At 38.1% G+C, this 27,092-nt stretch overlaps 1 protein-coding gene across 1 annotated transcript in view; it reads left to right on the top strand.

Annotated features, from left to right (window-relative positions):
• LOC147736956 (NACHT, LRR and PYD domains-containing protein 3-like) overlaps positions 1-27,092 on the top strand; it is a 409,027-nt gene that overhangs the window by 10,988 nt on the left and 370,947 nt on the right. The window contains exon 2 of the mRNA XM_086922388.1: positions 2,157-2,201. Within this exon, the coding sequence (XP_086778514.1) occupies positions 2,157-2,201 (45 nt within the window). The remainder of the gene's footprint in view (positions 1-2,156; positions 2,202-27,092) is intronic.

Genomic DNA, 27,092 nt, shown 5'->3' with positions numbered 1-27,092 from the left:
TGTGAATCAATGACTCGTGGTGGCCCACGGCACTCAGAACCCACCACACACCCATGGACCATGCATGCAACCTTGGCATCATCCAGGACTCCTCACTCTCTATGAATCAATCACTCGTGGTGGCACACGGCACTCGGAACCCTCCACACACCCATGGGCCATGCATGCAACCTTGGCATCATCCAGGACTCCTCACTCTCTGTGAATCAATGACTCGTGGTGGCCCACGGCACTCGGAACCCACCACACACCCATGGACCATGCATGCAACCTTGGCATAATGCAGGACTCCTCACTCTCTATGAATCAATGACTCATGGTGGCCCACGGCACTCGGAACCCACCACACACCCATGGGCCATGCATGCTACCTTGGCATAATGCAGGACTCCTCACTCTCTATGAATCAATGACTCATGGTGGCCCACGGCACTCGGAACCCACCACACACCCATGGACCATGCATACAACCTTGGCATCATCCAGGACTCCTCACTCTCTGTGAATCAATGCCATCTCATCCTCCTGCTTTCACAAGCTCCATATGTTTTGGAAGATTTTCAAGTGGTTCCCCACCGTGCCCAGGACAATGGTCACCCATGCACTTGTCATCAGCAGACTGGAGTACAGCAATGCACGCTACGCCAGTACCACCAAAAAGCTCCTAAAGAAACTACAAAACATCCAGAATGCCTCTGCCAGACTCACCCTGTACATCCCCCATTGCAGTCACATCACCAATTACCAGAAAAACCCAAACGGGCTCCGGATCAAAAAAATATTTACCTTCAAGCTCCTCGCGCACACCTGCAAAGCCCTCCACAATGCTAAACCTGTATACCTCAACCGCCACCTCTCCCTCCACACACCCACTAGACTTCTCTGCTCCACCCAATGGGCCCTGGCGACTATCTCACGGATCGACAAGACCACGGCTGGAGGAAAATCCTTCTCCTACTCACTGCAAAGACCTGGAACTCCCTGCCTCTGCATATCCGAGTAGCGGATCGTAGTTTTTTTCCTCGCTCACATTCGTCAATGTCAAGTTGGCGAGCAAGTAAAATCCACCTCCCGGGGATATTTTTCCTAGTCCGTGATCATCAACATCACGTTGGCAAGCATGAGTGTGAAAAATCAACCTCCAGGCGAGATTTCTCAACGCGGGGGCGGGGGGATGGAGGGGGGTTTGATTTCTCATTGCGAGTGGTCACGTATGCTTGTGACCGCTCGCGTTGAGAAGCTGCCAGTTTGAGAAAAAATCTACTCAAGCGGCAGAAAAGAAAGCAGCGCCCGCTTGAGCTGTGCACGGTGCCGTTTGTCATGACTGCACAGTGCGGACAAGCATCCAGCACTGAAAATCACTGCAAACTGCATTTTTCTATTGTACTCTGTAGTGTGGCGGAGAGTGTTTTGCACTTTGCGGAGTTCCTCGTAGCGGCACTCCGAAAACTCTGGGCAGGCCCAGGCCTACTTGACACCCTAACTGGAGAGTAGTCGCGCTTTAGAAGAACCCTGCTTGATTAATTGATTGATGATGTAAGAGCCATCTGAGACTCAGTTGTCAGAAAACTCAGTGGTTCCCATTGTAAACCAGACAGGGAACCGCAAGTTCAGTGGCTGGCATCCCCACCATTAGAACATTCTAGAAATAACATACCTCTTGTGATAATTTTGTAGCTGGTCCTCTCATGCAGGTTGTTTTTAACTGATAAGTTGTATACTATATTGGTATATCCTGTTGTAACTCTAGCATCAGTTCCACAGTGTTCAGGAACACCTTTCTATTCCATTTATTACATCCTAGCATTGATGTGGTATCTGTCTGATGGCTGATACCCTTTCCTTCCCTCATCGGAGGGTACATCTTGATTAGCCAATGGGTGTTGGCTATTCAAGAGCCCAACCCCCACCCCCTACCATGTTCAAGTAATTGACAAAGCCTTGAGCCCATCATAATCAATATCTCCGTAATAAACCCTGGCACATAAATGAACCATTCATGCACATTCTGTTTAAGATTTTGATGGCTACTTCACATCCCACATTACCGCAACCTAAGAATAATTCATGAAATCACTTTAAAGTGGAAACTAGTTTTGGATTACTCTACTTGTCTGTGAAAGCCTTGATATTAATAAGTGTTGTTTCATTTTCAGTTTCGGATCCTCATGAAGCCCAAGAGGTTCCAGGAGAGACTTCAGGTATGTGATGCTTCCACGCAGACGATTAATAGGATTCTGAACCCCGGGAAGAGACTTCTCACTTCGATGGGACTTGAACTTCACTGCGAAGCACAAAATGCTGCAGGGACCTGTTTTGTGGGCAACTACTGTGGATGTGCAGGCTTTATTTGTGCATGCCGATGACACTGAAGGATGTAGAGGCTGGGTTTGTGCATGTCGATGATACGAAGGATGTGGAGGCTGGGTTTGTGCATGTCGATGATACGAAGGATGTGGAGGCTAGGTTTGTTGATGCTGATGATGCAGAAGGATGTGGAGGCTGGGCTTGTCGATGATGGTTATGCAGAAGGATGTGGAGGCTGGGTTTGTCAATGTTGATGATGGTGAAGGATGTGGAGGCTGGGTTTGTCAATGCTGATGATGCAGAAGGATTTGGAGGCTGGTTTGCCAATGTTGATGATGGTGATGCAGGTGGAGGCTGGGTCTGTCAATGTTGATGATGCAGAAGGATGTGGAGGCTGGGTTTGTCAATGTTGATGATGGTGAAGGATGTGGAGGCTGGGTTTGTCGATGTTGATGGTGAAGGATGTGGAGGCTGGGTTTGTCAATGTTGATGATGCTGAAGGATGTGGAGGCTGGGTTTGTCAATGTTGATGATGCAGAAGGATGTGGAGGCTGGGTTTGTCAATGTTGATGATGGTGAAGGATGTGGAGGCTGGGTTTGGCAATGTTGATGATGCAGAAGGATGTGGAGGCTGGGTTTTCAATGTTGATGATGTGAAGGATGTGGAGGCTGGGTTTGTCGATGTTGATGATGCTGAAGGATGTGGAGGCTGGGTTTGTCGATGTTGATGATGGTGAAGGATGTGGAGGCTGGGTTTGTCAATGTTGATGATGCTGAAGGATCTGGAGGCTGGGTTTGTCGATGTCGATGGCGAAGGATGTGGAGGCTGGGTTTGTCGATGTTGATGATGGTGAAGGATGTGGAGGCTGGGTTTGTCAATGTTGATGATGCTGTAGGATGTGGAGGCTGGGTTTGTTGATGTTGATGATGCTGAAGGATGTGGAGGCTGGGTTTGTCGATGTTGATGATGGTGAAGGATGTGGAGGCTGGGTTTGTCAATGTTGATGATGCAGAAGGATGTGGAGGCTGGGTTTGTTAATGTTGATGATGGTGAAGGATGTGGAGGCTGAGTTTGTCGATGTTGATGGTGAAGGATGTGAAGGCTGGGTTTGTCGATGCTGAAGATGCAGAAGGATGCGGAGGCTGGGTTTGTCAATGTTGATGATGGTGAAGGATGTGGAGGCTGGGTTTGTCAATGATGATGGTGAAGGATGTGGAGGCTGGGTTTGTCAATGTTTATGATGCAGAAGGATGTGGAGGCTGGGTTTGTCAATGTTGATGATGCTGAAGGATGTGGAGGCTAGGTTTGTCAATGTTGATGATGCTGAAGGATGTGAATTCTGGGTTTGTTGATGTTGATGATGCTGAAGGATGTGGAGGCTGGGATTGTCGATGTTGGTGATGCTGAAGGATGTGGAGTCTGGATTTGATGTGATGAGTCTATTCAAAGACTGAATATCCGCACCCCTGTAGCCTTAACATTCCACTTCTAGCACGCTACTTGTACAGCTACTAAAAAACCTGTAAACAAAAAAATCCTAAAACATAAATAGCAACAACCCCTAAAACTAATAACACATCAAAAAATAATAAAACTTGCAAACTTAATACTCTTCCTACTCTTATTCCCTATAACCCTAACATCACGATCCTAACACTGTGCATGCACAGATAAAGCGCTGATATATATAAGTACCCTGAAAAAAATACTCAGTCCTAAAAAGAAATACATACCTCTAACCCCCCCAAATAATACCCTAAAATGAATACTCCTCTTCCCCTTATTTCCCTGAACACTATTACCCCGCACCTAACATTGTGTGTTAACAGTTAACGCCCCATTGCCCTGGGTGTGAGGTTTGTGGACTAAGACTACTGGACTAGCCCAAGGGCTCTCTGAGGGTTCAATAACTCCCGAATCCCACATCTTCTGGACTTCAGGCCTGATACTGTCCCTGACATGATCAGGTTGCCTGCAAATCTTACTTTTAACAGGTAGACTGTCCCCAGTGTCCACTTCATGAGTGCACCAGGTAGTCTGACTTGGAGTCAGTGAGAACATGTTCCTATACTGATTGAGCACCTGTCTGCAATCAGCTTGCTGCTGAGCAGTAATGCTGCCTGCCAAGGCTGCACCATCAACTGAACCATCATCAGGGTTCTGAGAGAGCAGGTCTGGGATAGGGTCACTCTCTTCCTCCTGTCCCTCATCAGTAGCCATGAGCAAGCCCATGTCTGCCCTGTCAACATATGGTTTCAGTCTGTTGTCATGGAATACCCTATGGGGGCTTCTGGGAGTTCCAAGGTCTACCAAATAGGTAACATCTCGCTTCTGTTCAACAATTGTATGGGGGGCACTCCACTTGTCCTAGAGGGCTGCTGGGGCCACAGGCTCCAGCGCCCACACTTTCTGCCCTGGCTGGTAAACAGTCAGCACAGCCTTTTAGTCATGCCATGCCTTTTGCAATTCTGGCTAGCCTCAAGGTTTTTGGTGGCCTTATTCATATACTCTGCCATCCTGGAACGGAGACCAAGTACATAGTCCACAATATCCTGTTTGGGAGGTTTGAGAGGTAACTCCCATCCCCCCTTCAATAGACACAATGAATCTCTTACAGGATTCCCAAACAGAAGTTCAAAAGTGCAGTTGTTAAATGTGAGTCTAGCCACTCACCTGAAAAGCAGGTCCGTCTCCAGGAACTATGAAGTTCCTCAACCCCCACTGAACACCTCTCAGTGCTGCTGACCAAAAAACAGAAGCTCTGGTGTCGTATTGAGTTTCAGTGAGCTACATATGCCGCAAGTAGATCTTATTGTCATAGGATAGAAGTTGGCACGGAAACTGGAATTCAAAAGACATGTTTATTCGGACCCCATGGGGTGGTGGTACATTCAAACAGCACCCTTCGGTAATGCAAGAAGTATCACACTGAACAGAAGGCACATGGTTCTTTTATACATACACACAAATGTGAAAAATGGGCGGTACACACATAAAATGTTTTTATGTACATATAAGGACATTTGTTGGACACATCCAGCATGTGGGAGGAGTTTAACAACTTGACCAGTTTGGAAAAACATCTTTCAATGGTGATCGATTAATAACAGATGCGGTTCAATGGCCCATGTGCGGGCCTTGACCACGGGCTAAATATAGCCTGTTGCTGGGCAGACCATGTGGTCAACTGGCGAAGAGGTAGGACAAAGAGCATGGTGACCAAGAGGTAGTGCAGTTGCTAATAATGGAGGCCGTGAATATAAGATGGCCTCCGAAAACCGGTCAATATAACGCTGAAACACTCGTAGCTTCAGCGAATGCTAACCCTACAGCTGCTAATTTACAACAGACGATCCTTTTAGCATTTAGCTGAAGCTCACTCCATATCTTGAATAGTCCTGGTATACATCATTAATATCAATAAGCATTATTTTATCTATTTCTTGGTTCATCATTTGCTGAGCTTTTATCTCAGTTATATTTCTCTTGGAAGAGATGCAGGCAGTAATATAAACGGAACATAGCGTGGGACTGCACTGCAAACATAAGCAAAGGGTAAAGAATATAGCAATTATTGCACATAGAATTGTCAATAGTCTCCAACCCCAAGTGGTGAGCAATGTCCATATCCAACCGTTCCCAGGATGAATATCTGCAGCAATTTTATGTAATTTAGAAATTGCGCCATATACTGAGGGTGAATTATCGGGTACGAATACACAACAACTACTTCCGATAATGTGGCATGCACCTCCCCGATCAGCTAATATGACATCTAGAACCATTCGGTTCTGGAGCGCTACAATCCGAGTAATTTGAAGCTCCTCAGTAATATTCCCTAATGCCATAGCAGTTTGATTAGCAACAGCTTCCGCAATACGTGTTAATCGTCTTACTTTCCTACTATTCAAAGCAGCACCCGCAAAAGGAAAAATGCCTAAATTGATATCAACATACTGTTGTAGTGATGTGTCTGTCTGGTCCACATTATCTATGCTTATAGATCTCTTAACTCTATTTACAAACAATTCATTGAATAATACAAAGTTTTTATGATACATTTCGGATGCTATAAACACAGGGGGCAGTAAAAACGACACATAACATATTCCTGACCATCCCATTGGTAGCCGGTGATAGCCTCTATTCCCACAGATAAAGAATGTATTATGCAACGTCACAAATGTAATATTATTCTTTCCGTCAAATGCCAGAACGGTAGTGCATTCACTTTCCCCAACTGGAATTGTTCCCTCATTTTTAAAACATAGTTCTGCTTTAGCTTTAGAAACAGATATTAAAAATAAATCAGTCACATTTGTTGTTCTTGTCTTGGTAAAGATATGTGGCGAGGAGGCATTGTCCGGTCGGTATTCTTCCCACTCCAATCTAGTCCCTTCCGTTTGTGGCTTTCTATCTTCATCTTGATGACAAACTTGGTTGAGGCGAAAAAGAAGCCCACCCTTTGATGGCCATCGTAAGGTAAACAAAAGTGCATACCAAGCATAGCAGGAACCATTTTAGGAAAAAGGGAGAGGAATAAGAGGCATTCCTCCTTCCTTTTGATGACCTGGTAACATTCCGCACACCCAACAGTTTGTAGTGTTAGTAGTATTGTGCGTATAATGTAGCATCTGAATGAAAGTGTCTGTGCGTTTGTTCATGGTATGGAAGAGTAAAATGAAAGTGCTCAGGAGGAGCGGGAGTAGTGACAACCAAATATTCTTGTGCTGGGGCCACTCTTTCTGCAAACCAAGCTGTTGTTGCTATGACCATCATGGTAACAGGAAAACCTAAAACACAAATAATCTTCTTGTCCTTCATGTTGACAGCAACATGAACAAATTTGTCTAGAAAAAGCTTAGCAAATGAGCGCTGAGCCCAAGGGGCAGCTTTTTATTTCTTCACCAAAGGTCAAGACGGGTGTTACTACACTAGGCGAGGCTTATTCCCCCCCCTTGCCATTTCGGCATTCCGTTTCACTAACACCGGGCGGTAGCTCAACCAGTCTTCTTCACAGCAGATTCTTTTCTTGGTCTCAGATGGTATCTCAATGTTCCAGGAGTAGTGTGGTCCGGGAAGACTTCCTCAGATTTGTCAGGCGTGATGGCTGGACTCTTCTCCGTGTCCAAGATGTCTCGGTAATCGGTCAACACAGCAGGTTTCACCTGGTCGGGGGAAACACAGCAGCAGTATGTATCCACCTTTTCCGGTTGGTCACTCCAACTGCTGTTCTTGTTGCCAGAAGGACCTGTTCCGGTCCACACCACCTCGGCTCTAGACTGCTCGACCATTCAAATGACCGCATCATCACGTGGTCGCCAGGTCGAAGATCATGAGCCTCACCCGTAGATCTGTCTGGAAGAGCTTCTCGAACCTGCTGATGAATACAAAGTAAATTATCTGTTAAGCGTGCCAGATAGTCATTCATCAATATACAAGGTATATTGTGTATGGAGCGTGGTTTAGGAACTCCCCAAATATTCATAGGCCTCCCAAACACCACCTCATAGGGCATAAGACCAGATCGCGAATGGGGTATCAATCTTATAGACAATAATGCCAGAGGCAGTGCATCTGGCCATTTCAAGGAAGTAGAGGCCACAATTTTTGCTTTAGCTTCAGAGTAGCATTGTATCATTCCACCAATCCTGCTGACTGCAGGTGAAATACAGCATGACATTTTTGTTTTATTCCTAATCCTTTCAGGACATACTCCACAATTTTCCCCACAAAATGAGGTCCACTGTAGTCAGTGCTGTATTATCTTTTGTAGGGTAGGCTTCTATCCACTTACTGAAAGCGCATACCACTACTAGGACGTACTTCAAATTGTTACAGCGCTCAAGTTGAATGTAATCCATTTGTAGTACTTCAAATGGGGCGGTCGGTGGAGCGAACCCTCCCGCAGGGGTGGGTGTCCCTTTTCCAGGATTATGCTGCAAGCAAATCAAGCAGGACTGTACTACTCTCTTAGCAGTACTGGCAATCTCAGGATGCTCCCAGACTCGTGCAGGCAATTTAGTAATTGCGAGAGCTCCAACATGTGCCAGTCCATGAGCCATTTGAACCATCGGTTGTAAATAGGCCGCAGGTAATTTCCATTTCTCCATATCCTTGCTGCGCCAACAACCTTCATCATCCAGTACCCCTTCTTTAGACCACTGCTCGAGTTCTGCTTCAGAAGCAGATTTCTGTATGTCTAACACTTCCTCTCTAGCATCATGCCATCGCTCAGCTTGAGATTTTACTACGTACATGGGGGTAACATTTTGTCGCCTCGCAGTTTCACGAGCTGTTTGGTCAGCAAGAGCATTACCTTGCCCTATTTTATCAGTCACCTTTTTATGTGCACTGCATTTCACTATTGCTATCTTCTTTGGATACGTTAATGCAGTTAAAAGGTTGTGCACCAATTCTCCGTGCATTATTTGTATCCCATGTGATATTAAAAATCCCCTCTCCCTCCAGAGCAGACCAAAATCGTGCACTACTCCGAAGGCATAGCGGCTATCTGTATAAATGTTTACACACAACCCAGCACTAAGCTCGCATGCTCTTGTCAGTGCTATTAGCTCAACTGGCTGAGCCGACTTCTGTGGTATGCGAGCTGTTTCTACCACTGTCTCGAGTATAGTGATTGCATAGGCTGCGGAAGTCGTACCATTTGGCAGCTTCAAAAATGACCCATCAACCCACAGTTCCCCATAGACATCTGGAAGGGGCGTATCTTGCAAGTCAATGCGACCCTTTGTTTGTTCCTCAGTAAGAAAAATACAATCATGTGATTCTTTTGACTGAGATTCAGATGCAGGATATGGCAGCAAAGTAGCTAGATTTAAAGTTGCGCACCTCTTCAAAGTAATATGAGGCGCCGGCAACGTTAACTCATATCCTGTTAGACGGGCACTAGTTAAATGCTCTGTTTTTGTTTGGTTCAGCAAAGCATCTACCGCATGGGGTACTAGCACCATCAGTTTTTGTGACAAAACTATTCCTTCACTCTGTCGTATAGATAGAGCTGTTGCTGCAACTGATCGAAAACACCCAGGTAACCCTCGTGCAACAGGATCAAGTACTGCTGAAAAGTATGCGCAATGACGCTGTTTGTCACCATGTGTCTGCACTAAAACTGACAATGCGCACCCATCTTTCTCATGTACATAAAGTGTAAAGACCTTCGTATAATCTGGTGTGCCTAACACCGGTGCAGAACAAAGAGCATGTCTTAACTGACGGAAGGCAATCTGACATTCATCTGTCCAGGATAAGGGGATTGGGGTATCTTTCGCTAAAAGTGCTAACAAAGGTTTTACAATATGGGAAAATCCTAATATCCATTGTCTAAAAAATTAAGTCTGACCAATGAAGGCACAAACATCCTTCTGAGTGGAAGGCACTTGTGTATCTAATATTGCTTGAATACGATCTGGTGTTAGTACACGTCCCTCCTTAGACAGAAGATGACCTAAGTAGGTCACCTTTGGTCTACAATATTGCAATTTCTTCAATGACACTTTATGGTGGTGCGTGGCAAGGAAGGAGAGCAAAGATAAAGTACTCTCCTCACATTGTTCAGGCGTATCGGCTGCCAATAATATGTCATCAACATATAGAATGAGAGCCACTACTGTCGGTAACTCGAAAGAGTCCAACTGCCTTTTCAATGCCTGACTATAAATACTTGGGCTCTCCGTATAACCTTGAGGAACTCTACAAAATCTATAGGATCGATTATTCAAGGTGAAACCGAATAAATATCGGCTATCAGGATGAATAGGGATCGAAAAGAAAGCATTCTTCAGGTCTATAACGGAAAACGTAGTTGCTGTGGTTAGAACCAAATTAAGCAGTGTAGTTATATCAGAAACCACAGGATATTGGGGCAACACAATTTTATTTACCTCCCTTAAATCAATGATAAAACGATAAGTCCTAGTATCAATGTCTTTCTTTAATATAGGAAGAATGGGGCTATTGCAGACATTGTAGGGTACTTCTTACACAACTCCAACCTCAATCAAATCTCTAATAATGTGTGTCAATGCTTCTTCTCCTTCTCGTGAAATCTTATATTGTGGCACCCTGGGCAACAAAGCGCCCTCCTTGACACTAATATGCACCAGGGGAATAACCATCTGCCCTACATCAGTATCGGAAGTGGCCCACAATACACTTGGGAGTGAAGCTAATGCAGCATCTTCCTTAACAAGGCATGATCTCTCAGCCATAGGATGGTTCTCATTCAAAATGATGCGCACCACTTCAGGAGAGCAGCGTATTGTAGCCCTAAAGTGTTTTAACATATCAAGACCCACAATATTGTCTGGTGTATTTGGAGACAACAGGAACGGACAGGGAGCTGTAAACTTATCAATGTAGAATGGAAGTGGTTGTGACCGTGGGCTAAGGGAAGGTGTTCCATAGAACCCTATCGATGTAATCATTGTGCCAGACAGGGGAACCCTCGGAACCAATTATTTAGACAAGGCGCTACGAGTAGCTCCTGTATCAACCAGAAACCGATCAGTAGAACCCAAAACATGTGCAGTAATATATGGACCTTTCTGATCTACTGGAACTTCAACCGATTCCACACCCCATCCTAGGCAATCCTATGCATAAGCAGCATCTTGAGATTCAGGAGGCATACAATCAGATATTTGATACTGGTTCCGCCTATCAAAGGTATTATACCCATCTTGTCTACGCCCACTGGATTCAAACCTAGCACGATCATTCGTACTCCCTCTAGGGCCTGAATATCCTATTCTGTTTCTAGATTGGCCTCGGCCACGTTGGTTTTTCTGGGCACGCAACGCAGGGCAATCTGAGATCCAATGCCCAAACTGTTTGCAGTATGCACACTGATCTGCAGATAAACCAGGACGAGAATAAGGCGGGCCATAAGACCCATGTCTGCCCCTATCATTTCCTCTAGCAGGTGGGGCATAAACCTGAGCCATCATAATCTTTGTCTTTAGATCTTTGGTCTTTTTATCTTCATTTTCTTTGGCCTCTAGCTCCTGCCGCTCATAATACTGAGCCATAGTTAAAAGGAAAGTGGGAGACGCGGTGGTCCACGAACTTTCACTAGCTTTCAAGCGCTTAGCAATTTCCGGTAAAAGGTTTGCTACATATTTATCAACAAATAGATGTCTACCCGTGTTATCTGTAAATGACTGCCCACTAAAATCATGAAAAGCTTCCTCGAAGCGCGTAAAGAAATCCGACACTGATTCATCTGCCTTCTGTTTACACAAAGCTAACATAGTCCAATCAATCTTTTTAGGCGGGATGAGTAATTTCTATTCAGTCAAAATAGCTGCTGGAAGATCTAGAATTAATTTACACGGTTTACGTGCAGGCTCCCTATCCCTATCCGCTTGTTCCAGATCATTCCAATCTCCCCCCAAATTGACTCGATCATTAGTTTTACGAATAGTCCGCCACATATCAGGGGGTAATATTAACCCTAAAAATAAATCGATGTCATTTAATGTCATGGCACAGGAACTAATAACACCCTCGACTTCTTCATAAAAGGCTGCTGAGTTTTTCCACGGATCAGGCAAAGAATTCTTAATGGCCATAACATCCACTCTATTCCATGGAATATAAACCCAATTATAAATAAAATAACCCTTTGCATCGGCAGACAGTTTATTATCATCCATCCCATTGCCTTTAGGAGGAATATACAAAGGTGCGGCTTCCCGCATTGGTTTTGCGTGTATTACGTGACTCTTATCTGATCCGAAGATAGAAGCTTCCACTTTTCAGCTGACGACTGAAGCACAGCTGGATCCACCGCCTTCTTCTCCTCCCATAGTTGCGTTGCGGAGTCTCCTACCTTAATCAGACGACGGACAAAATCGGGTGTCTCTGTGAGAACAAAAACAGCATTACGCAATCTCTGATAATCATCTGCTGCATCTTTAGGTTCCAACACAAGCAAATATTTCCTAAATCGTTCAATAACCTCTTCAGCCAAATGTTCCATAAAATATAACTGCTCCTTTTCTGACCACCCTTTCATACCCGCTAAAACATATGGGGCAGAAGCAGTATTGAGGCTAATTTTACGAGCGATGGATCGTAACTCAGAAGCACGGGAGGCAGAAAGCATGGAACGAGTGTCCCGCGCCTTGTCCCGATCTTCAGAGGATTCTCCGGCATCCGGGGCCGAAGGCATCGCATACGGTGGTGGAGAACGATCTAATAATGAAAAATCATTGGGTATATTATTAAGGACAGGGTAAAGAGGGCGTCGAACAGGGAATTGACCATTAATCTGCAAATTATGCTCCCCTTTCTCCCTCTCTTGTTGCTCACTATTTTCTTTCTCCTGTAGCTGTAAAGCTTTGACATGGGCAGCCTTCCGTTTCTCTTTATCAGCTAAGGCCTGCTCACGCTTCATTCGCTCACGCACCGCTTTCTCCCACATACGCACACAATCAAACATATCTTGTCTAGACGGACTCTCAAACAAACACTGCTCCACGTACTGAACCTTTTGTAAATCAAATGACCCATGCATTGGCCAGCGTAACTCAGAATCCTTTCTAGTGTATCGATGCCATAACGTACTATACATTATAGGAGGAATTCCAAATTTAACATACATTTCCCTATTAGGTGTCCCCTGTGATTCATTTAATCGTAAACTGGTACCACTACAAACGCAACACATCTTCCGAAGTGTGCTAAGGACAGGTATGTCAGAAATATTGTAAAATATGCAATAGTATACAAAAGTAGCACTTAAAGTATTTCACATACGTTGTGCCGTTCAAGTAAACATAAAGTCAGAGAAATATCTCCACATTACCTGTCTATGTGAGGTGCCCTCCACATATGATACAAATCATAGATCCAAATGTTAGCTAACGCATACAGATTCAAAAAGCCACAGTAAGTGTCAATAGACTACCTTACCAATCAAAAGCTTACCGATCATTTCAACCGTCCAGATTCCAACTGCCAAGTTCCCGAATCGACCAAACGGTCACTGCACAGCAACCCAACAATCGAGATCTCAGTCGAGGACCGGCGCCGCCTGGAAGGCCAGATCGGAAAGAAGGGGAAAACGCCGCAGATGCCTCGGCCAGTCCTTAGTGCATCCGAGTCACCGATGAGTCCCTATTCGGGCGCCAATTTGACGTATTGAGTTTCAGTGAGCCTACATATGCCGCAAGTAACTCTTATTGTCATAGGATAGAAGTTGGCACGGAAACTGGAATACAAAAGACATGTTTATTAGGACCCCATGGAGTTGCGGTACATTCAAACAGCACCCTTCGGTAATGCAAGAAGTATCACACCGAACAGAAGGCACATGGTTCTTTTATACATACACACAAATATGAAAAATGGGCGGTACACACATAAGACGGTTTTATGTACATATAAGGACATTTGTTGGACACATCCAGCATGTGGGAGGAGTTTAACAACTTGACCAGTTTGGAAAAACATCTTTCAATGGTGATCGATTAATAACAGATGCGGTTCGATGGCCCATGCGCGGGCCTTGACCACGGGCTAAATATAGCCTGTTGCTGGGCAGACCATGTGGTCAACTGGCGAAGAGGTAGGACAAAGAGCATGGTGACCACGAGGTAGTGCAGTTGCTAATAATGAGGCCGTGAATATAAGATGGCCTCCTAAAACTGGTCAACATACCGCTGAAAAACTCGTAGCTTCAGCGAATGCTAACCCTACAGCTGCTAATTTACAACACTGGCAGGTGCCCAAAGAGGGAAGAAGGGGATTTGAGATGAGAGACAAGAAAGAGAGACTGCTACTCTTCACGCTTTGCCAAGAAGAGGGTGTGTGCCGTCTGGGCCAGCCAGGTTCTGGAATTTGACACAGCGAACAACTTGTAACTTTTCCTAAAATATACAGAGGTTGATAAGCACAGAATGCCCTAAAAACTCTTTAGACTACTAGCAATACCAACACTATGTCTTCTACTACTTCTGATTACCTTTTAGGCGTGATGGCGCTTCAAACAGTTTGTCTCTCAATAAGCATTTAAGAAACGTATTTACACGTTTCTATGAATATAAAACAGGAATTTGTATTAGACTGTGTATTCTATGTTATGAATTCACATAGTATATTTGTTCTTTTGTAATACCTTATGATCTCACGTGATTGTGCATAAGACTTTTACAAAGACGTTTCCAAATATATTTCCAGAGTTCAATCCAAGCCTGTTTGAAAATAGACTACGCAACTGTGCCTTAAAATGCTGCCCAAAATATCCAGCAACTTTAAGAATGGCGCACTAAAACGCAATTGCGCACTACAATATCAGAAAAGGCGCATATTACATATAGTCCCTGGCGCTTTACAATGTTATCAAATGTTCCCTTACTACTGCCAAAGAAGTGCACAACCAAAACCAGTCAATTTCAAAATACAAGGAGAGTTGATGTCCAAACACAACCAGAAAACATGTGCCCCAAGCATCAGAAAGCATCAAAAACACCAGGAAGAATTGTTGCCTATTTCACAATCAAACACACGTGCAACAATATCAAGCAGTTTTCCAAACTGCATTCAAAAGCAATACCGTCAAGTATTAAAAAGTTAAAAGCCAAGTTCTTCACTTAAATAGCACTAATGATCATTGACAATAACAACAACAAATGCAAAGCTTCAATTGAACACTTAGCACTAATGATCATTTACAATAACAACAACAAATGCAAAGCTTCAATTGAACACTTAGCACTAATGATCATTTACAATAACAACAACAAATGCAAAGCTTCAATTGAACACTTAGCACTAATGATCATTGACAATAACAACAACAAATGCAAAGCTTCAATTGAACACTTAGCACTAATGATCATTTACAATAACAACAACAAATGTAAAGCTTCAATTGAACACTTAGCACTACTGATCATTTACAATAACAACAACAAATGCAAAGCTTCAATTGAACACTTAGCACTAATGATCATTGACAATAACAACAACAAATGCAAAGCTTCAATTGAACACTTAGCACTAATGATCATTTACAATAACAACAACAAATGTAAAGCTTCAATTGAACACTTAGCACTACTGATCATTTACAATAACAACAACAAATGCAAAGCTTCAATTGAACACTTAGCACTACTGATCATTTACAATAACAACAACAAATGCAAAGCTTCAATTGAACACTTAGCACTAATGATCATTTACAATAACAACAACAAATGCAAAGCTTCAATTGAACACTTAGCACTACTGATCATTTACAATAACAACAACAAATGCAAAGCTTCAATTGAACACTTAGCACTAATGATCATTTACAATAACAACAACAAATGCAAAGCTTCAATTGAACACTTAGCACTAATGATCATTGACAATAACAACAACAAATGCAAAGCTTCAATTGAACACTTAGCACTAATGATCATTTACAATAACAACAACAAATGCAAAGCTTCAATTGAACACTTAGCACTAATGATCATTGACAATAACAACAACAAATGTAAAGCTTCAATTGAACACTTAGCACTAATGATCATTTACAATAACAACAACAAATGCAAAGCTTCAATTGAACACTTAGCTCTTGATCATTTACAATAACAACAACAAATGCAAAGCTTCAATTGAACACTTAGCACTAATGATTATTTACAATAACAACAACAAATGCAAAGCTTCAATTGAACACTTAGCACTAATGATCATTGACAATAACAACAACAAATACAAAGCTTCAATTGAACACTTAGCACTAATGATCATTTACAATAACAACAACAAATGCAAAGCTTCAATTGAACACTTAGCACTAATGATCATTGACAATAACAACAACAAATGTAAAGCTTCAATTGAACACTTAGCACTAATGATCATTTACAATAACAACAACAAATGTAAAGCTTCAATCGAACACTTAGCACTAATGATCATTTACAATAACAACAACAAATGCAAAGCTTCAATTGAACACTTAGCACTAATGATCATTTACAATAACAAAAACAAATGCAAAGCTTCAATTGAACACTTAGCACTAATGATCATTGACAATAACAACAACAAATGTAAAGCTTCAATTGAACACTTAGCTCTTGATCATTTACAATAACAACAACAAATGTAAAGCTTCAATTGAACACTTAGCACTAATGATCATTTACAATAACAACAACAAATGCAAAGCTTCAATTGAACACTTAGCACTAATGATCATTTACAATAACAACAACAAATGTAAAGCTTCAATTGAACACTTAGCACTAATGATCATTGACAATAACAACAACAAATGCAAAGCTTCAATTTAACACTTAGCACTAATGATCATTTACAATAACAACAACAAATGCAAAGCTTCAATTGAACACTTAGCACTAATGATCATTTACAATAACAACAACAAATGCAAAGCTTCAATTGAGCACTTAGCACTAATGATCATTTACAATAACAACAACAAATGCAAAGCTTCAATTGAACACTTAGCTCTTGATCATTTACAATAACAACAACAAATGCAAAGCTTCAATTGAACACTTAGCTCTTGATCATTTACAATAACAACAACAAATGTAAAGCTTCAATTGAACACTTAGCTCTTGATCATTTACAATAACAACAACAAATGCAAAGCTTCAATTGAACACTTAGCACTAATGATCGTTTACAATAACAACAACAAATGCAAAGCTTCAATTGAACACTTAGCACTAATGATCATTTACAATAACAACAACAAATGCAAAGCTTCAATTGAACACTTAGCTCTTGATCATTTACAATAACAACAACAAATGTAAAGCTTCAATTGAACACTTAGCTCTTGATCATTTACAATAACAACAACAAATGCAAAGCTTCAATTGAACACTTAGCACTAATGATCGTTTACAATAACAACAACAAATGCAAAGCTTCAATTGAACACTTAGCACTAATGATCATTTACAATAACAACAACAAATGTAAAGCTTCAATTGAACACTTAGCACTAATGATCATTTACAATAACAACAACAAATGTAAAGCTTCAATTGAACACTTAGCTCTTGATCATTTACAATAACAACAACAAATGTAAAGCTTCAATTGAACACTTAGCTCTTGATCATTTACAATAACAACAACAAATGTAAAGCTTCAATTGAACACTTAGCTCTTGATCATTTACAATAACAACAACAAATGTAAAGCTTCAATCGAACACTTAGCACTAATGATCATTTACAATAACAACAACAAATGCAAAGCTTCAATTGAACACTTAGCTCTTGATCATTTACAATAACAACAACAAATGTAAAGCTTCAATTGAACACTTAGCTCTTGATCATTTACAATAACAACAACAAATGCAAAGCTTCAATTGAACACTTAGCTCTTGATCATTTACAATAACAACAACAAATGCAAAGCTTCAATTGAACACTTAGCACTAATGATCGTTTACAATAACAACAACAAATGCAAAGCTTCAATTGAACACTTAGCACTAATGATCATTTACAATAACAACAACAAATGCAAAGCTTCAATCGAACACTTAGCACTAATGATCATTTACAATAACAACAACAAATGCAAAGCTTCAATTGAGCACTTAGCACTAATGATCATTTACAATAACAACAACAAATGCAAAGCTTCAATTGAACACTTAGCACTAATGATCATTTACAATAACAACAACAAATGCAAAGCTTCAATTGAACACTTAGCACTAATGATCATTTACAATAACAACAACAAATGTAAAGCTTCAATTGAACACTTAGCACTAATGATCATTTACAATAACAACAACAAATGCAAAGCTTCAATTGAACACTTAGCTCTTGATCATTTACAATAACAACAACAAATGCAAAGCTTCAATTGAACACTTAGCACTAATGATCATTGACAATAACAACAACAAATGTAAAGCTTCAATTGAACACTTAGCACTAATGATCGTTTACAATAACAACAACAAATGCAAAGCTTCAATTGAGCACTTAGCTCTTGATCATTTACAATAACAACAACAAATGTAAAGCTTCAATTGAACACTTAGGACTAATGATCATTTACAATAACAACAACAAATGCAAAGCTTCAATCGAACACTTAGCTCTTGATCATTTACAATAACAACAACAAATGCAAAGCTTCAATTGAACACTTAGCACTAATGATCATTTACAATAACAACAACAAATGCAAAGCTTCAATCGAACACTTAGCACTAATGATCATTTACAATAACAACAACAAATGCAAAGCTTCAATTGAACACTTAGCACTAATGATCATTGACAATAACAACAACAAATGCAAAGCTTCAATCGAACACTTAGCACTAATGATCATTGACAATAACAACAACAAATGCAAAGCTTCAATTGAACACTTAGCACTAATGATCATTTACAATAACAACAACAAATGCAAAGCTTCAATTGAACACTTAGCACTAATGATCATTGACAATAACAACAACAAATGCAAAGCTTCAATTGAACACTTAGCACTAATGATCATTTACAATAACAACAACAAATGCAAAGCTTCAATTGAACACTTAGCACTAATGATCATTTACAATAACAACAACAAATGCAAAGCTTCAATTGAGCACTTAGCACTAATGATCATTTACAATAACAACAACAAATGCAAAGCTTCAATTGAACACTTAGCTCTTGATCATTTACAATAACAACAACAAATGCAAAGCTTCAATTGAACACTTAGCACTAATGATCGTTTACAATAACAACAACAAATGCAAAGCTTCAATTGAACACTTAGCACTAATGATCATTGACAATAACAACAACAAATGCAAAGCTTCAATTTAACACTTAGCACTAATGATCATTTACAATAACAACAACAAATGCAAAGCTTCAATTGAACACTTAGCACTAATGATCATTTACAATAACAACAACAAATGCAAAGCTTCAATTGAGCACTTAGCACTAATGATCATTTACAATAACAACAACAAATGCAAAGCTTCAATTGAACACTTAGCACTAATGATCATTTACAATAACAACAACAAATGCAAAGCTTCAATTGAACACTTAGCACTAATGATCATTTACAATAACAACAACAAATGCAAAGCTTCAATCGAACACTTAGCACTAATGATCATTTACAATAACAACAACAAATGCAAAGCTTCAATTGAACACTTAGCACTAATGATCATTGACAATAACAACAACAAATGCAAAGCTTCAATTGAACACTTAGCTCTTGATCATTTACAATAACAACAACAAATGTAAAGCTTCAATTGAACACTTAGCACTAATGATCATTTACAATAACAACAACAAATGCAAAGCTTCAATTGAACACTTAGCACTAATGATCGTTTACAATAACAACAACAAATGCAAAGCTTCAATTGAACACTTAGCACTAATGATCATTGACAATAACAACAACAAATGCAAAGCTTCAATTGAACACTTAGCTCTTGATCATTTACAATATCAACAACAAATGTAAAGCTTCAATTGAACACTTAGCACTAATGATCATTTACAATAACAACAACAAATGCAAAGCTTCAATTGAACACTTAGCACTAATGATCATTTACAATAACAACAACAAATGTAAAGCTTCAATTGAACACTTAGCACTAATGATCATTGACAATAACAACAACAAATGCAAAGCTTCAATTTAACACTTAGCACTAATGATCATTTACAATAACAACAACAAATGCAAAGCTTCAATTGAACACTTAGCACTAATGATCATTTACAATAACAACAACAAATGCAAAGCTTCAATTGAACACTTAGCACTAATGATCATTGACAATAACAACAACAAATGTAAAGCTTCAATTGAACACTTAGCTCTTGATCATTTACAATAACAACAACAAATGCAAAGCTTCAATTGAGCACTTAGCACTAATGATCATTTACAATAACAACAACAAATGCAAAGCTTCAATTGAACACTTAGCACTAATGATCATTTACAATAACAACAACAAATGCAAAGCTTCAATTGAGCACTTAGCACTAATGATCATTTACAATAACAACAACAAATGCAAAGCTTCAATTGAACACTTAGCACTAATGATCATTGACAATAACAACAACAAATGTAAAGCTTCAATTGAACACTTAGCTCTTGATCATTTACAATAACAACAACAAATGCAAAGCTTCAATTGAACACTTAGCACTAATGATCATTTACAATAACAACAACAAATACAAAGCTTCAATTGAGCACTTAGCACTAATGATCATTTACAATAACAACAACAAATGCAAAGCTTCAATTGAACACTTAGCACTAATGATCGTTTACAATAACAACAACAAATGCAAAGCTTCAATTGAACACTTAGCACTAATGATCATTTACAATAACAACAACAAATGCAAAGCTTCAATTGAACACTTAGCACTAATGATCATTTACAATAACAACAACAAATGTAAAGCTTCAATTGAACACTTAGCACTAATGATCATTTACAATAACAACAACAAATGTAAAGCTTCAATTGAACACTTAGCACTAATGATCATTTACAATAACAAAAACAAATGTAAAGCTTCAATTGAACACTTAGCACTAATGATCATTTACAATAACAACAACAAATGCAAAGCTTCAATTGAACACTTAGCTCTTGATCATTTACAATAACAACAACAAATGTAAAGCTTCAATTGAACACTTAGCACTAATGATCATTTACAATAACAACAACAAATGCAAAGCTTCAATTGAACACTTAGCTCTTGATCATTTACAATAACAACAACAAATGTAAAGCTTCAATTGAACACTTAGCACTAATGATCATTTACAATAACAACAACAAATACAAAGCTTCAATTGAACACTTAGCACTAATGATCATTTACAATAACAACAACAAATGCAAAGCTTCAATTGAACACTTAGCACTAATGATCATTTACAATAACAACAACAAATGTAAAGCTTCAATTGAACACTTAGCACTAATGATCATTTACAATAACAACAACAAATACAAAGCTTCAATTGAACACTTAGCACTAATGATCATTGACAATAACAACAACAAATGCAAAGCTTCAATTGAACACTTAGCTCTTGATCATTTACAATAACAACAACAAATGCAAAGCTTCAATTGAACACTTAGCACTAATGATCATTTACAATAACAACAACAAATGTAAAGCTTCAATTGAACACTTAGCACTAATGATCATTTACAATAACAACAACAAATACAAAGCTTCAATTGAACACTTAGCACTAATGATCATTTACAATAACAACAACAAATGTAAAGCTTCAATTGAACACTTAGCACTAATGATCATTTACAATAACAACAACAAATGCAAAGCTTCAATTGAACACTTAGCTCTTGATCATTTACAATAACAACAACAAATGCAAAGCTTCAATTGAACACTTAGCACTAATGATCATTGACAATAACAACAACAAATGCAAAGCTTCAATTGAACACTTAGCACTAATGATCATTGACACTAACAACAACAAATGCAAAGCTTCAATTGAACACTTAGCACTGATGATCATTTACAATAACAACAACAAATGCAAAGCTTCAATTGAACACTTAGCACTGATGATCATTTACAATAACAACAACAAATGTAAAGCTTCAATTGAACACTTAGCTCTTGATCATTTACAATAACAACAACAAATGCAAAGCTTCAATTGAACACTTAGCACTAATGATCATTGACAATAACAACAACAAATGCAAAGCTTCAATTGAACACTTAGCACTAATGATCATTGACACTAACAACAACAAATGCAAAGCTTCAATTGAACACTTAGCACTGATGATCATTTACAATAACAACAACAAATGCAAAGCTTCAATTGAACACTTAGCTCTTGATCATTTACAATAACAACAACAAATGTAAAGCTTCAATTGAACACTTAGCACTAATGATCATTTACAATAACAACAACAAATGCAAAGCTTCAATTGAACACTTAGCACTAATGATCATTTACAATAACAACAACAAATGCAAAGCTTCAATTGAACACTTAGCTCTTGATCATTTACAATAACAACAACAAATGTAAAGCTTCAATTGAACACTTAGCACTAATGATCATTTACAATAACAACAACAAATGCAAAGCTTCAATTGAACACTTAGCACTAATGATCATTTACAATAACAACAACAAATGTAAAGCTTCAATTGAACACTTAGCACTAATGATCATTTACAATAACAACAACAAATGCAAAGCTTCAATTGAACACTTAGCACTAATGATCATTTACAATAACAACAACAAATGCAAAGCTTCAATTGAACACTTAGCTCTTGATCATTTACAATAACAACAACAAATGTAAAGCTTCAATTGAACACTTAGCACTAATGATCATTTACAATAACAACAACAAATGCAAAGCTTCAATTGAACACTTAGCTCTTGATCATTTACAATAACAACAACAAATGTAAAGCTTCAATTGAACACTTAGAACTAATGATCATTTACAATAACAACAACAAATGCAAAGCTTCAATCGAACACTTAGCTCTTGATCATTTACAATAACAACAACAAATGCAAAGCTTCAATTGAACACTTAGCACTAATGATCATTTACAATAACAACAACAAATGCAAAGCTTCAATTGAACACTTAGCACTAATGATCATTTACAATAACAACAACAAATGTAAAGCTTCAATTGAACACTTAGCACTAATGATCATTTACAATAACAACAACAAATGCAAAGCTTCAATTGAACACTTAGCTCTTGATCATTTACAATAACAACAACAAATGTAAAGCTTCAATTGAACACTTAGCACTAATGATCATTTACAATAACAACAACAAATGCAAAGCTTCAATTGAACACTTAGCACTGATGATCATTTACAATAACAACAACAAATGTAAAGCTTCAATTGAACACTTAGCTCTTGATCATTTACAATAACAACAACAAATGTAAAGCTTCAATTGAACACTTAGCACTAATGATCATTTACAATAACAACAACAAATGCAAAGCTTCAATTGAACACTTAGCTCTTGATCATTTACAATAACAACAACAAATGTAAAGCTTCAATTGAACACTTAGCACTAATGATCATTTACAATAACAACAACAAATGCAAAGCTTCAATTGAACACTTAGCACTAATGATCATTTACAATAACAACAACAAATGTAAAGCTTCAATTGAACACTTAGCACTAATGATCATTTACAATAACAACAACAAATGCAAAGCTTCAATTGAACACTTAGCTCTTGATCATTTACAATAACAACAACAAATGTAAAGCTTCAATTGAACACTTAGCTCTTGATCATTTACAATAACAACAACAAATGCAAAGCTTCAATTGAACACATAGCACTAATGATCATTGACAATAACAACAACAAATGCAAAGCTTCAATTGAACACTTAGCACTAATGATCATTGACAATAACAACAACAAATGCAAAGCTTCAATTGAACACTTAGCACTAATGATCATTTACAATAACAACAACAAATGCAAAGCTTCAATTGAACACTTAGCACTAATGATCATTTACAATAACAACAACAAATGTAAAGCTTCAATTGAACACTTAGCACTAATGATCATTTACAATAACAACAACAAATGCAAAGCTTCAATTGAACACTTAGCACTAATGATCATTTACAATAACAACAACAAATGCAAAGCTTCAATTGAACACTTAGCTCTTGATCATTTACAATAACAACAACAAATGTAAAGCTTCAATTGAACACTTAGGACTAATGATCATTTACAATAACAACAACAAATGCAAAGCTTCAATCGAACACTTAGCTCTTGATCATTTACAATAACAACAACAAATGCAAAGCTTCAATTGAACACTTAGCACTAATGATCATTTACAATAACAACAACAAATGCAAAGCTTCAATTGAACACTTAGCACTAATGATCATTTACAATAACAACAACAAATGCAAAGCTTCAATTGAACACTTAGCTCTTGATCATTTACAATAACAACAACAAATGTAAAGCTTCAATTGAACACTTAGCACTAATGATCATTTACAATAACAACAACAAATGCAAAGCTTCAATTGAACACTTAGCACTAATGATCATTTACAATTACAACAACAAATGCAAAGCTTCAATTGAACACTTAGCTCTTGATCATTTACAATAACAACAACAAATGTAAAGCTTCAATTGAACACTTAGGACTAATGATCATTTACAATAACAACAACAAATGCAAAGCTTCAATCGAACACTTAGCTCTTGATCATTTACAATAACAACAACAAATGCAAAGCTTCAATCAAACACTTAGCTCTTGATCATTTACAATAACAACAACAAATGCAAAGCTTCAATTGAACACTTAGCACTAATGATCATTGACAATAACAACAACAAATGCAAAGCTTCAATTGAACACTTAGCACTAATGATCATTTACAATAACAACAACAAATGCAAAGCTTCAATTGAACACTTAGCACTAATGATCATTTACAATAACAACAACAAATGTAAAGCTTCAATTGAACACTTAGCACTAATGATCATTTACAATAACAACAACAAATGCAAAGCTTCAATTGAACACTTAGCTCTTGATCATTTACAATAACAACAACAAATGTAAAGCTTCAATTGAACACTTAGCACTAATGATCATTTACAATAACAACAACAAATGCAAAGCTTCAATTGAACACTTAGCACTGATGATCATTTACAATAACAACAACAAATGTAAAGCTTCAATTGAACACTTAGCTCTTGATCATTTACAATAACAACAACAAATGTAAAGCTTCAATTGAACACTTAGCACTAATGATCATTTACAATAACAACAACAAATGCAAAGCTTCAATTGAACACTTAGCTCTTGATCATTTACAATAACAACAACAAATGTAAAGCTTCAATTGAACACTTAGCACTAATGATCATTTACAATAACAACAACAAATGCAAAGCTTCAATTGAACACTTAGCTCTTGATCATTTACAATAACAACAACAAATGTAAAGCTTCAATTGAACACTTAGCACTAATGATCATTTACAATAACAACAACAAATGTAAAGCTTCAATTGAACACTTAGCACTAATGATCATTTACAATAACAACAACAAATGCAAAGCTTCAATTGAACACTTAGCTCTTGATCATTTACAATAACAACAACAAATGTAAAGCTTCAATTGAACACTTAGCACTAATGATCATTTACAATAACAACAACAAATGCAAAGCTTCAATTGAACACTTAGCACTAATGATCATTGACAATAACAACAACAAATGCAAAGCTTCAATTGAAAACTTAGCACTAATGATCATTGACAATAACAACAACAAATGTAAAGCTTCAATTGAGCACTTAGCACTAATGATCATTTACAATAACAACAACAAATGCAAAGCTTCAATTGAACACTTAGCTCTTGATCATTTACAATAACAACAACAAATGTAAAGCTTCAATTGAACACTTAGCACTAATGATCATTTACAATAACAACAACAAATGCAAAGCTTCAATTGAACACTTAGCACTAATGATCATTTACAATAACAACAACAAATGCAAAGCTTCAATTGAACACTTAGCACTAATGATCATTGACAATAACAACAACAAATGCAAAGCTTCAATTGAAAACTTAGCACTAATGATCATTGACAATAACAACAACAAATGCAAAGCTTCAATTGAAAACTTAGCACTAATGATCATTGACAATAACAACAACAAATGTAAAGCTTCAATTGAACACTTAGCACTAATGATCATTTACAATAACAACAACAAATGCAAAGCTTCAATTGAACACTTAGCACTAATGATCATTTACAATAACAACAACAAATGCAAAGCTTCAATTGAACACTTAGCACTAATGATCATTTACAATAACAACAACAAATGCAAAGCTTCAATTGAAAACTTAGCACTAATGATCATTGACAATAACAACAACAAATGTAAAGCTTCAATTGAGCACTTAGCACTAATGATCATTTACAATAACAACAACAAATGCAAAGCTTCAATTGAACACTTAGCACTAATGATCATTTACAATAACAACAACAAATGCAAAGCTTCAATTGAACACTTAGCTCTTGATCATTTACAATAACAACAACAAATGTAAAGCTTCAATTGAACACTTAGCTCTTGATCATTTACAATAACAACAACAAATGCAAAGCTTCAATTGAACACTTAGCACTAATGATCATTTACAATAACAACAACAAATGCAAAGCTTCAATTGAGCACTTAGCTCTTGATCATTTACAATAACAACAACAAATGTAAAGCTTCAATTGAACACTTAGCACTAATGATCATTTACAATAACAACAACAAATGCAAAGCTTCAATTGAACACTTAGCACTAATGATCATTGACAATAACAACAACAAATGCAAAGCTTCAATTGAACACTTAGCACTAATGATCATTGACAATAACAACAACAAATGCAAAGCTTCAATTGAACACTTAGCTCTTGATCATTTACAATAACAACAACAAATGCAAAGCTTCAATTGAACACTTAGCACTAATGATCATTGACAATAACAACAACAAATGCAAAGCTTCAATTGAACACTTAGCACTAATGATCATTTACAATAACAACAACGAATGTAAAGCTTCAATTGAACACTTAGCTCTTGAT

The sequence above is a fragment of the Lissotriton vulgaris genome, chromosome 1_1 (genome assembly GCF_964263255.1).
Source record: "Lissotriton vulgaris chromosome 1_1, aLisVul1.2, whole genome shotgun sequence".
NCBI classification, from domain to species: domain Eukaryota; kingdom Metazoa; phylum Chordata; class Amphibia; order Caudata; family Salamandridae; genus Lissotriton; species Lissotriton vulgaris.
The sequence above is the reverse complement of the archived record's forward strand: the minus strand, read 5'-3'. Positions and strand labels throughout refer to the sequence as shown.